The 14,431-nt window shown below is 38.5% G+C and overlaps 1 protein-coding gene across 9 annotated transcripts in view; it reads left to right on the forward strand.

Moving 5' to 3' along the window:
* The first annotated feature begins 751 nt into the window (after positions 1–751).
* Positions 752–14,431, forward strand: part of rph3aa (rabphilin 3A homolog (mouse), a) — a 53,829-nt gene continuing 40,149 nt past the window's right edge. For 7 of the 9 annotated variants that reach the window (XR_015500687.1, XR_015500688.1, XR_015500689.1 and 4 more), the window contains exon 1: positions 1,152–1,255. Coding sequence is in view for 2 of the 9 variants with exons in the window: in XM_087269994.1 (XP_087126120.1) it covers positions 807–816; positions 954–1,023 (80 nt within the window). In the remaining 7 variants the exon portion in view is untranslated. Of the gene's footprint in view, positions 817–953; positions 1,024–1,151; positions 1,256–14,431 lie in introns of those variants that run through there. The other 2 variants (XM_087269994.1, XM_087269995.1) reach the window with 2 other exon arrangements.

The raw sequence follows: 14,431 nt of genomic DNA on the forward strand, positions 1-14,431 counted from the left end.
AAAAAATACAATTAATCTGCTGAGTTTATTTATACAGAACTGTTACATTTATATACAGTATTTAAGACCAGGTAAATTATAAGTAACTGTAATTAAATGAGGGTTTAGAGTCGAGTTAAGAGTTATATTTTAACTAATTAGACCCGAAACTGCCTACTTTTTACTGTACTCTAGTGTACTTTCAAGTGGTGTTAGTCCAAGGGTGCCCAAACTCAGTCCTGGAGGGCCGGTGTCCTGCAGATTTTAGCTCCAACTTGCCTCAACACACCAGCAAGGATGTTTCTAGAATCTAGAAAGCCTAGAACAGTGGTCACTAAACTTGTTCCTGGAGGGCCGGTGTCCTGCAGATTTTAGCTCCAACCCTAATCAAACACACCTGAACAAGCTAATCAAGGTCTTACTAGGTATACTTGAAACATTCAGGCAGGTGTGTTGAGGCAAGTTGGAGCTAAACCCTGGAGTCACCGGCCCTCCAGGACCAAGTATGGTGACCCCTGGCCTAGAAAGAGCTTGATTAGCTAGCCCAGGTGGGTCTGATTGGCGTTGGAACTAAACTTTGCAGAACACCAGCCTTACAGGACCGAGTTTGGACATGCCTGTTCTAGTCTATCAGTGGTCACCACGATAAATGCTTTGTAAGGATGATTCACTATAAAAGTAATCACAAGGGGGCAGCAGAATCACACAATGCCCCACAATGTTCACTGACAGCCATAATTTTTGCTCAGTATTTCTAATTATAACAAATTACAGCATAATTGGTCATTTCGCTCACACAGAGGCGAATGTGACCTTTTTGAAAATGAATGAGCCGAGGTAAAAGACGGCGATTAGGACAGAGAAAAAGACTTGAATTAAACTGACTGATAGGATTTATGCTAAATCATTTTGTTTCTATGTATGTGTACAGATTATATGTATAAAAATTATTGTTATACTATATAATCCCTTAGGAAAGATAGCAGGCAGAGGGGGTGAATTAAGAAAAAAAACAGTCATCATCATCATCATCATCTTCATCAGGTATGTGCTGTGTAAATGAATTCTGCTCTTTCTCATTGGATCGCAGCGCAATGCTCGGTCAGATAGGAGGGGGGTTGGGGGTTTGGCTTTTCTTCTCCCTAAAGACAGTATTAAAGCATCATTCCTGCATCACTGTGTTGGAGAAAGAGGCACTCACACACACACACACACACACACACATCTTCATCTGTACTGCTGCTGAGCGGAGGAGAGCATCTCATCATCAGGGGCGGTGAGTGACTTGACATCACTGACAGCTTGCATCAACTCTTGCAAAGAGCTCTTTTGATTATTCAACACATAATATTCACATTGTATTATGGAATGATTTATTTTATGAGGCCTATAATAGTTGCTTTCGAACCATGTTGGAGCTCAGGATGTTTGTTGTGTGTGTTTTGATGGGTTATTCGCGTTAAAACTATTGTTTGTCCAATCTTGGACTGGATGTGGCGGCAGCTCTATTATTAGACACGCATTGATGCTTCAGCATGGCAAAGCAACACAGATGGCAGAGACATTCCAGCATGTTGTGCAATTAATGGAACGTGATGGGTTTGTCACTTGCGTTCAGAAATTGATTTAGACTTTGCGTCTTGTGTTTGGAGAGTTTGCTCTTTGATCCAAATGTGATCTTAAAACCATGGTAGTCGACAAATATGCTTTATTTTTTTGGGGGTAAAACAAGATTTTTGAAGCAAAAACAGTCACACTTTACTAAAAGGATTCATTATTTCATGTAATAACTAACATGAGCTGATTATGAACAATTCTTGTTCAGCGTTTATTAATCAGAGTTCAACATAGTTTACTAATGTCTTACTAAAATTAAAATTCAGTCTTGTTAACATTCATTTTCCTTTTGGCTTAGTCCCTTTATTAATCCGGGATCGCCACAGCGGAATGAACCGCCAACTTATCCAGCACATGTTTTGAGGCAGCGGATGCCCTTCCAGCTGCAACCCAAATCTGGGAAACCCATCCATACACACTCATTCATGCTCATACACTACAGACAATTTAGCTTACCCTATTCACCTGTACCGCTTATCTTTGGACTGTGGGGGAAACCGGAGCAAACTCACGCGAACACAGGGAGGACATGCAAACTCCACACAGCCGAGGCTCAAACCTGTGACCTTTTTGCTGTGAAGCGACAGCACTACCTACTGCGCCACTGCATCGCAATCTTGTTAACAGTGCAACCCCAAATCAGAAAAAGTTGTGACCGTATGGAAAACGCAAACAACCAAAGAAAGACTTGCATTTCATTGTAGACAATACAACAAGCATTATTGAATGTGTTCATCATGGTTTTTATAGTTTTATTTGATAAAAATGTGTTCCAATTTTCTTGCAACACGTTTAAAAAAAGCTGTAATAGTGAAGCGTTTACTACTTTGTAATGTTGCCATTCCTTTTCAAAACATTTAAAAGACGTTTAGTGACTGAAAACTTCAAGTGATGACGTGTTTCAGGCGTAATTTTGGGCCATTCTCTCTGCAAACAAGTCTTAAAGTGGGCAACAGTACAGGGTCTTCGTCGTCTTATTTTGCACATTCACATTCTCCATTGGAGACAGGTCGGGTATGCAGGCAGGCCAGTCAAGTACCTCTATCCCCTTTCTTCCCAGCCGAGACTTTGTAATGTGTGCAGGATGTGTTTTTGCGTTGTTTTGTTAAAAATTTTTGGACAGAGTCCAACCCGAAGCTGTTTTTCTCCACAGAACAGCTTATACTGTTACAGCCATTATATAATAAGAGGTTGTTTTTTTCGTTTTGTTTTACTATCAGAATAATTTAGAGAAACGTTTAAGGTTGTTTGGTTTTGTTTTTTTAAATGTAAGTTTTAGTTTTTTAAGTGACATCGATATCCAAGCTGTGTGTTGTCCACAGTGAGTTTACTTAATTTACAAGTTGTGCATTGTGCATAACCAGTTGGCTTTTTATTTAAAGTTGTCACTATTTGAAATGTTGGCTGGAAGTTTGCCTTTCCTCTAGTGTTTTTCACAGTTTTAAGTGTGCCATTATCAATTTTTCTCTTTATGTTTTCCATTGAACATGGCTGAATTTCTTTATACGCAAGTCATCACTGGTGCTTCCGGACCGCACACATTAGATCTTATTAAACTTTTTTCTTTTTCTGAAGGAGGCCTGAATATGTGCGTGCTAGCTATGACGTTAAAATTGGCTCAAAGCCCTGCCCTTAGGCATAAAAAATGTCAAGACGGCTCGGGCTCTAATGACAGACCCTGGATTTTGTACTTGTTGCTGGTAACAGTCTGTATGATCCTTTGATCCTTTTCTTATTTGGTCTGGAGCACACAGTGTCCACCCCCCCCAAAGACCCTGAAATTCTGATAAATCTGACCACAGTACACATTTCCAGTGTGTTGCGGTCCATCCCAGATGCCTCCAAGCCCAGAGACGTCAACGGCGCTTCAGGACACTGTTAGCATAGGGCTTCCTTTTGGCACAGTACAGTTTTAACTGGCATTTGTGGATGTAACTTGGAATGGTGCAGGTCTGAATGACAGGAAATATTTATTTACAATATATATTTACAACTATATTTACAACTGAAATGAAGTGGAGCGGACAAAACATGAACTAATTTGTGTTCGTTTTTGTCTGCAATAAAATAAAAGTACATTTTAAGTAAATTTCAAATAAATATGGACATTAATACTTTTTTTTCGTTTTTTGTTCCAACTTTTTCTGATTTGGGGTTGTTGTTAATGCATGAACTAACAATGAACAACTGTGTTTTGATTATCTAGCGTTAAAAACATGAATAAATACCGTAATTAATGTACTGTTGATTGTTTGTTCATGTAAGTAAATACATTAACTACTACAACCTTATTGTAAAGTGTTACTCAAAAAAAGTGATAGATTTCTGTAGTTTGAAGATGTTTGAGAAAATGTAAGGGGTCACTAACTTTATCAGTTACACTTTTATTTATTTTTTAAAACATTTTTGCTGGACTGTACCTTAAAAATGGTGTGACGCACAAAAAAACTACTCTTATTAGTTATACACAAATGGCGTTAGAGCGATTTATTTTCATTGTTAGACACTTATCTTTATATAATGCTATTTATATTACATGAAATTATGGGTGATATTCTTTTTCTCCTTAAATTGTCAGACTTGTTGGATATTTTCAATTAATTAGGGATGTCACATCAAAGGACAACAAAACTTAACGTGACAATATAATATTCCTAAATTCATGTATGACCGTGACAATGCAACGTCACGTTAACAACCCTTTCCGAGCGCCTCGTAATTTCTAGTATTTAGTGCATAGATTTAAATCGGCTTTGAGTTTGCTTAGCATCGAATGAGACAGCACATCAAATAGTTGCGAACCGCGCAGAGGGCTTTTGAACAACATCCTCAAAAGGCTCATGATGAGTGTGTGTGTGTGTGTTATGTAATGGGAAGTTGAGTCTTTTCTCTCTGGGCCATGCTTTTGTGTGCGAGACAGAGATCCGACGGCATTCAGAGGCAATAAACGTTGCTTGAAAATAAAAAAACTGCATTTATTTACTTGAAGTTTGAGCTCAGAAACCTTTATTGTTTGCATATCAAAGGATCGAAGCATTTCAGATATACTGTGATCACAGACCAACAATTGATATGCATTAATATGGTGCATGCAGTGTATTTGGCCTCAGGGCTGAGGAATAGGTCATGACTGCATCCCATCCAGGTTTCTTATAGGCAATCTCAACTCCCGCTTCAGTAATTCCTCAATGCATCATTGCCTGTTTTGCTCTCAGCTATCATATCTGTACACACAAACCTCCCATAGCATGACTGTTGACACTTTACCAAACTTAAAGGGGACCTATTATGTTTAACAAGATGTAAAATAAGTGTTTGATGTCTCCTAGAGTCTGTATGAGAAGTTTCAGATCAAAATACACCAAGTCAACTTTTAGGCTTTGATCCGAATTTTGATGACCGTCGCTTTAAATTCTGTGCTCTTTTTGAAAGAGGGCGGAGCTACAAATGCCTATGCATCAGCATAGCAGCAGATGTCTCAGAAGAAGGTAGTCTATGGGGACAATGGTGTTCACTTGTGCATCTCTTAACTCCACATAGTCGCTGACGTTTTCTTCAGCATGTGAAAACTCTAATGGCGGACGGCTGCTTCCCACTCAGGGCTGTCTATGCTAATGAGGAAGAGATTATCACTAGTGGGCGGGGCTTTCTCTATCTGATGACACGCACAAAGGGAGAATGTCAATCAAAGGGTTTCTGCAGACTGTTTTTATCAAACGGGATTTTAAAAAATAGAGTTTATACATTTTTATCAGTAGAGGCTGGCTATATTCACAGACTGTTACCACACAGCCTCTTATAAAATACATTTATGCATAATAGGTCCCTTTTAATGGCAGCATTTGTTTTTTGAAAATTAGAAGCATATACTGTTATATGTTTTACAGTTAAATTAATCACAAGTCTGAAGATGAAACCATGGATAACATATGATATTACAGCCTCATCTCACGAGGAAACGACGATTTGTCAAATTAGTGGTTCAGTCAATTAAAAACGTATGATTTTTAAAAGAAGGCGTGGCACCAAACCCCGCCCCTAAACCTGACTGTCATTGGGGGAAGAGCAAATTGAAGTGAATTGTAGGAATGATGGCACCAATTCACTTTGGCCACTTTATTAGGTACACCTTACTAGGATGAGTTGGACCCTCTTTTGCCTTCAGAACTGCCTTAATCCTTCATGGCATAGATTCAACAAGGTACTGGAAATATTCCTGTTGGCTGCACATTTATGATGCTAATCTCCCGCTCCACCACATGCCAAAGGTTCTCTGTTGCTGGTGACTGGAGGCCATTTGAGTACAGTGAACTCATTGTCATGTTCAAGAAACCAGTCTGAGATGATTTGCGTTGTGATGTGGTGTGTTATCCTGCTGGAAGTAGCCATCAGAAGATGGACACACTGTGGTCATAAAGGGATAGAGATGGTCAGCAACAATACTCAGTTCGGCTGTGGCGCTGACACGATGCTCAATTGGTTCTAGCGGGCCCAAAGTGTGCCAAGAAAACATCCCTTAAACCATTTCACCACCACTAGCAGCCTGAACCGTTGATGCAAGGCAGGATGGATCCATGCTTTCATGTTGTTGACGCCAGATTCTGACCCGACCATCCGAATGTGGCAGCAGAAATCGAGACTGATCAGACCAGGCAACGTTTTCCCGGCTGGGTCAGTTGGCATTTCTATGTGGAGTTTGCATGTTCTCACCATGTTGGCATGCGTTTCCTCCAGGTGCTCTGGTCTCCCCCACAGTCCAAACACATGCACTATAGGTGAATTGAATAAACTCAATTGGCCATAGTGTATGAGCGTGTGTGTGTGTGAATGCGTGTGTATGGGTGTTTCCCAGTAATGGGTTGCAGCTGAAAAGGCATCCGCTGCATAAAACATATGCCAGAATATTTGTTGGTTGATTCCGGTGTGGTGACCTCTGAATGGCGCTCGTGAGAAATATTTGACATCTATAAAAGCATACACAGCGCCCTCTGGTGGATTCACAAAAACAAACTGTAAAAAAATGTACCTTCTGCGACGTATTTGGCACTCTACAGAAATGTATATAGGCTCATTCTGAAAACGTAGCCCTATATACATTTTTGGAGATCATGAATTATGTAGCCAGAGGTACCCATGGCTGCATTTCATCTTTAAAACGAACGCTACAGGGTGGTATGACGCCATTCCTTTTCGCACTAACAGCTGAGCTCTTACCTCTGTATAGATGGCTTTTGTCCAGTAGCTCACCATGACGACAGGATTCGAGTCCAGTTAAGAATGGTTTCAGAAAGCAGGTAAGACAAAAACAGAAACCAAAAAATAAAATAAGCAAGTAAAAAAAAAAAACGGGTGAGAATGTGGTAAAATCTGAAAACGTGGTCAAAATCAGGTGAAGGCTTTTCTTTTTTTGGACTGCTTTTTTAAAACTGTCGGTTGGGTTTAGGGAAGTGGTTGAGCTGGTCAATTGGTGCTTATGAAAACACTATTGGTTGGGTCTAGGGAAGAAAGAGGTCAGTCAGTAAATCAGTCAGTCGACAGCGGCCTCTGGTGGATTTACGTAAAAACAGCAGGCATAAATATCACTCACGAGAGAATTTTAAGATCTGAAAAGCGTAAACAGCAGCTTCTAGTGGATTTAAGAAAACAAAAACTGCAAAAAACATTGTTCTTCCCTGGACATATTTGGCACTCTTTAGAAATGTATACAGCGGTATGTTTTCAGAATGAGTTTGGGTTGGCCACTATAGTTGTTTAAGAGGCTCACAGCAAGTTATTACATTAATAATAAGACCAGAAATATGTTTTATGAATATGTAAATAGTGCTTATAGAATGTGTGTTGACATTAAAGTTCAACCGTTCATCTCTAATCAGAACTGCAACGGACCTGAGACCGAGCCTTGAGGTACACCTCTCACTTTGCTGAAGGCTGCGTTCAAAATATCTCCCGCCCGCCGCTTAAAGTCATGTGAAAATAAGGGTAACTCTGTTTGACAGTCCACTGTCGGCTCACACAGCCACGGATTTAACACTCTTCTGCATACGTTTACTCATCAAATGGTGGTAAAGGGATAAACTTGTTGGGGTTCTCCGTAAGCCGGTAAGCCGCTTCTTACCAGTGAAGCTCTCAACGTCTAGAGTAGGTGGATGATCTTGCGTGTGCTGATGCCGGTGTTGTGTGCATTCTGTTGGGAAGAGTGTATGTTGGAGGAATGCGTTAAGTAGGTCAGATAGCGAGTATGAAGGCTTTTGAAAATTTTATGCACGCACTTTTGGTGACAGCATCATGGCGGAAACGTCACATCCTTGCTGCGAAGCGCACTTTAACAATACAAGGTTTCAGTGACATGCTTTATTTTTCATTCCACTTAAGTTAGTTTACCTTTTTGGCTTTGTTCAAATCCATTTTCCAGGTCATTTGGCCTTTTGCTGTGGACATGCACGCGGAAGCACTCACACATGCACACTCTAAAACCCCCTCGAAGGACCACATTTTATTGTGAAGCTAAAATGCCTCGGTTTCTTTTGGCTTCACGTCAATTTGTGGAGCATTTCCGTAGGCTAGTGACGCTTCTCCTGCTCGGCAGCTGCTGATGAATTCCAAGTGACATGGGTTTTTCTCTTGGCAGCGCAGCGAGGCAAACCTGGCATGGTTGTATTCTGGAGCTGCTTGCTGAGCGCGCTTATTTCCTTCCCTCTTAGGAAAGCATCCTAACACCTGATTTATTAGCTGTTTTCTCTGAAGCGTCGATTCACATTTTTGCAAATTACGTCTTTTGGAAGTTTAGATATGACAAATGGGAAATGATCTGAACTACAGGGGGGAAAGTGCATTTTAATGCTCAGCTCCCACACGAGACGCGTGGCTTGATGGGACTTGATGCTAAGTGCGCACAAAAAGATAAAGTCGTGCCAGAATTTGATGGTTTAAAAAAAATCATAACTAATGTTCTTGTTTAAGTTTTGTTGATCAAGCAGCATATTGCGTATAGTGTGATATATTAGCAATGGTGTCAAGTAATAAATAGCACATGCTCAAATTATTATAACTGAGTAGGTTTTCTTTGGAATTATTTTACTTGAGTAAATTTTTAATAATAATAATAATATAATAATAATAATAATAATAATAATAATAATAATATAATAATAATCATAATAATAATAATAATATAATAATATTAATAATAATAATAATAATAATAATAATATAATAATAATCATATAATAATAATAATAATAATAATTATAATAATAATAATAATAATAATTTTTATTTATATAGCGCCTTTCCAGAGCTCAAGGACACTTTACAAGGAATGCAACAAAAAGATAAACAAACATACATGAAGTCAAATATAACAAACTGGAATTACACAAACAAGACCTAAGAGACAAATGAGCAGAGTGGTGGTGGATCAGATAAAGTAGTCAGTTTGGCAGATCAGAAGCGAAGCGTTCAGAAAATAAGTGAGTCTTAAGTAAGGATTTGAATTCAGAGATATCAGCAGAGCGGAGTGAACGTTGTAGAGGAGACAAATGCATGGATGACAGTCTCAGCATCCTTGCTACTGATGAAGGGACGCAGTTGTGAAATGCGACGTAAATGAAAGAATGCAGATTTAGTGACAGATAAAGGGCCCTATCATACACTCGGCGCAGTGTGGCGCAAGGCGCGGCGCAATAGTCTTTTGGTAGTTTCAGCTTGGCGCAAGAGTGGTTTTGAGGCGTTGCGCTACGCTGTTTTAATAGCAAATGCATTAGCGCTCATTTGTGCGTCCATAGGCGTTCTGGTCTAAAAAGGGAGGCGTTCTGAGGCGGACCACTGGCGCGTCGCTATTTTGAGAAACTATAATAGATTTTTCATTAGACCAAAACTAACCCGGTCTAAACTCCAGCGCAGAGTTGCGCCTCGCTAACACACTGCTTTATACACACATACACATACAAGAGAGCAATAGGCAAATATCTTTACATATGAAAAAATGTAAATATTAAGGATATATATAGGATATAATAAGAATGGATATAGAATATAAATATAAAGGATTAAAATATTACAAAACATATTATTTTCTAGCCTACATAAATATGAAAAATCACTGCTTTTATGTCTTCTTCATCTCGGGAGGCTTTTTCAGTTCATTCATAACAATTTGCTTTTGTATAATGTTATTATTATTAGCAGTATTATTTATTATATCCATATTTATATTTGTTTTATTAAAAACAAGCTTAGATTTGCCCACCTGTCAGGTATTAGACCATATGAGGCACAGCATGTGTTTTAGGATATAACTCAGGTTTTTGAGCACATTTTGTTATTATTGTTTATTTATTAATTTGCTGGAAATTAGAACTGAATTTAGAAATAGTTTTGAAATGAATATTTGCGCTTAACAAACAAAATTATTTATTTATAGACTAATTGATGTCTGTGCGTAAAGGTTTCCCTATCCAAGAGCGAAAGTGAAAGTAGATCATTTATCTCTCATTCTCACACAGTAGATGCTCTGTTTAAGTTTTCTGTTAGAAAACTGTAAACTGTGAACTGTTTGCTAGTGAAATGCTCATTTTTTCTACTTAGACTTACTTTGCGTCCTGTAAATAGCGAATGCGCTCTTGGCGCGACGCAGCTGGCTCTTAAAGGGAATGGGAGATGAGGCTCTAATTGGTTTATTCTCAAAACACACCTATAACTCATTAAGAAAATAAACTCAACCCTTTTAGACCATGCGCCACGGCGCAAGGCACATTTCCCGTCCTTAAATCAGCAAAAACGCATTCTGACACGCCCTGAAAGCGTTTGCGCCCTGCGTTTTGCGCTCTGCGCATGGACCGTCAAAATAGAGCCCTTAATGTGAGAATGAAAAGAGAGTGTGGAGTCGAAGATTACATCTAAATTTTTTACAGAAGTAGATGTTTTAATGTGCAAGCCAGCAATCTCACAGGAGAAACTGGTGGAAATATTGCTGGTAAGTGCTGGGGTGCCAATAAAAATTATCTCCGTTTTGTCCATGTTGAGTTTGAGGGAATTTGAGGGAAGCCAATCATTAATATCCTTCACACAAGCAGAGATATTGTCAATTTGGGCGGAGGAGGTAGGTGTACATACAGAGTAAAGTTGAATATCATCTGCATAAAAATGATAGTTAAGACCATGACGTTGTAGAATCAGACCAAGTGGGATTAGGTATATTAAGAACAATAGTGGGCCTAGAACAGATCCCTGGGGAACACCTCGCTTCAGGGGGACATTTTTACCCTCAGCCTGCAGTCACAACTTTACCTGACAAAAATCTTGTCCCCTATCCTAGGACACAATATGCAAACGGCCCCTAAAAGGCCTCCAGCAGTTGATCTACAATTCAATTCAGCTTTATTTTTATAGCGCTTTTACAATGTATATTGTGTCAAAGCAGCTTCACATAGAAGATCATAGTAAATTGAAACAGTGTTGTTCAGTTTTCAGTGTTTAAGCTCAGTTTAGTTTAGCTCAGTTCAGTGTGGTTTAATAATCACTGTTGAGAGTCCAAACACTGAAGAGCAAATCCATCCATGCGCAGCTCTACAGATCCCGAATCATGCCAGTGGCGACAGCGGCGAGGAAAAACCTTCACCAATTGGCGAAAGTGAAGAATTAAAAAAACCTCGTGAGAAACCAGGCTCAGTTGGGCACGACCATTTCTCCTATGGCCGAACGTCTTGTGCAGAGCTGCAGTCTAGGCGCCGGAGGCTGGAGAAAGCTGAACCTCAGCGAAGACTCGACTGTTCCTGGAGCGCTACAGGAATCAGTCTCATGCTTTCCACTCCTCCATGACCACCACAGCAGCTGCTCAGGATACGGCCTGGTCCAGGATTAAGGAAACCTTGGGATCATCTTGTCGCTGGTCTTGCATGGAATCAGTGGCGCTGCATAGTCTGAGCGCTTCGGGATGAGTATCCCCAAGTGGAAATAGAGAATAAAGAGAATAATTAGCGTAGCTGCTGTTCAAAGTGTATATGAATGAGATGCAGAAACCTGCGTGGAGCACATTCATGTATCATGCCGCTAAGTGATGCACTGAGTGTGTGCTTTACTAAAAAGATAGGTCTTTAATCTAGTTTTGAACTGCGAGAGCGTGTCTGAGCCATTATCAGGAAGGCTATTTCCGAGTTTAGGAGCCATAAAGGAGAAGGCTCGACCTCCTATACTCGACTTTGCTATTATAGGTACTAACAGAAGCCCTGAGCTTTGAGATCTTAAAGAGCAGGTTGGATTGTAGCGAGACAGAAGGTTGGTTAGATAAACAGGAGCTCGATTATTAAAAGCTTTATAGGTAAGAAGCAATATTTTAAATTCAATACGAAACTGTACAGGCAGCCAGTGCAAGGAGGATATAATTGGGGTGATATGATCATATTTTCTAGACCTGTAAGAACTCTGGCAGCTGCATTTTGTACTAGCTGAAGTTTGTTAGTAGAGGATGAACAGTGAATTACAGTGATCCAGCCTAGAGGTCATAAAAGCATGGACTAGCTTTTCTGCATCTGAGATGGATTGCATACTTCGTAACCTAGCGATATTTCTCAGATGAAAGAAAGCAGTATCTGTGACTTGGGATATATGATTTTCAAGAGTTAGATTGCTGTTTAATATGACACCCAGACCTTTTATAGTAGAGCTAACGCTAACTTTGTATCCCTCTTATTGTTTTTGTTCTAACCAACACCTCAAATCTACACATTTATATGTCTGTTTTTCACATAAACAAGAATGTTTACTTAACATGTTTCCTGAAATATCTGCAAACACATTACGGTGTTTTTATGCGTAAGAAAAGTTAAGAGCTTACACACAGCACCTTTAAAATAGAGCCCGATGTCTTGCCATGACATTGGTTCCTACATCCAAAATACACACACAAGAGGATAAGTAGCATCCGAATTTTACATCTAAAAACGGGTTGGAGAACAAGGGGGTGAGAAAACAAGTTTGAGCATCACCCAAACAAAATCACTTTACACGATTAAGCTCCAAAATCATCTGTAAATCTTTGTTTGGTCCGCTAATTCTACTTTTATATGATAGCACTGACAAACACGGCGCTTTAATGAGTTTACTCCGGCACATCTCTCTGTTTACCACCCACTCTACGAATAACAGCCCCAATTAATCCAAGCGTCTCATTATTCCACATCTCATTAACCTGCTCATTTTGCGAGGTTACTTACCTTGATGTACTTAAACGCTGGGTTTGGGAAAAGGGGCATGTGAACGAATGGAGCTGGTGTTTTTGCTGCTTGTTGTGGGTCTACAAGCCCCAGGGCGTGTATAAATCACAACACAACAGCTCACTAGAGTGTATTATAGCCAATAATATCAGCCGCACTGAACAGCTGAGGTTATAGATTGTGGATGTGCGCAGGGTTTGTTGGTAAGGTGTGTAAAAGGAGCAGCGTTTGCCTAATTCAGGCGTGCTGACTTCGCTGATCAAAACCGACTCGACGTCACAAATGGCTCATCTGCCTCCAGAGCATGATGATGTGGGATTTAGGTTTTAATATGTAAAACCAGATTACCAAAGAAGCTCTGCTGGATTTCGTTTCGATTAAAGAGAACTTGTTCGCTGCACCTTATGTCACATTTTTGCAAATAAAATAACTGATTTGTTTATGTGTAGAGTTATTGTTGTGCTGTGAATATATGCACATATAGTTGAAGTCACAATTATTCGCCCTCCTGTGATTTTGTTTTCTTTTTCAAATGTTTCCCAATGATGTTTTACAGATTCAGGAATTTTTCACAGTATTTCCGATAATATTTTCTCTTCTGGAGAAAGTCTTTTATGTTTCATTTCAGCTAGAATAAAAGCAATTTTACATTTAAAAAATCATTTTAAGGTCAATATTATTAGCTCTCTTATGCAATATTTTTTTGCTTAAAAAATATTTTTAAAAAAATTAAATTAATCTAAAATATAGATTAAAAACAGCTAAAACAGCAATTAAATGGCCTCCACAGAGTCCAGACCTTAATATTGTATCATAGAGGAATAATAAAAAAATAAAAATAAAAAAATAAATAAAAAAGTCTTTGGCCACTATTACATTTGTCATTTTATTATGATTATTATTATTTATTTATAATATAGTAGAATAATCTCTCGCTCTTCACTTGAACAGTTATGATGTTCATAAATAATTATATTATTTACGAAATTATATGGTATTTATAAACAAAAAAAGCTAAAACAATTATGAAATGACCTCCACAGAGTCCAGACCTTAATATTGCATTAAAGAGGCAGCGTGGGATTGCCCAGACAGTGGAAAATATAAAACATCAAAATATTCGGCTTCTATTATATTTGTCATTTTATTATAATTATTAATATTTATTTATAATATAGTAGAATAATCTATCGCTCTTCACTTAAACATTAATGATGTTCAAAAACAATTATATATATTAATTATAAATTATATATATCTTATATATATTATATTATGTATAACAATTATATATATTGATTGTGACATTATATGATATTTATAAACAGCTAAAACAATAATGAAATGGCCTCCACAGAGTCCAGACCTTAATATTGTATTATAGAGCAGCGTGGAATTGCCTAGACAGTGGAAAAAAAGCTAAAAGTAAAAATCCATATACAGTTGAAGTCAGAACTATGAGCCCCCCTTTTAATTTTTTTTCTTTTTCTATTTCCCAAATTATGTTCAACAGAGCAAGGAAATTTTCACAGTATGTCTGATAATATTTTTTCTTCTGGAGAAAGTCTTATTTGCTTTATTTTGCTTATAATAGAAGCAGTTTTTTATTTTTTTAAAATCAT

Source organism: Danio rerio, chromosome 10, assembly GCF_052040795.2.
Source record: "Danio rerio strain M-AB ecotype USA chromosome 10, GRCz13ab, whole genome shotgun sequence".
In the NCBI taxonomy this organism is placed as follows: Eukaryota; Metazoa; Chordata; class Actinopteri; order Cypriniformes; family Danionidae; genus Danio; species Danio rerio.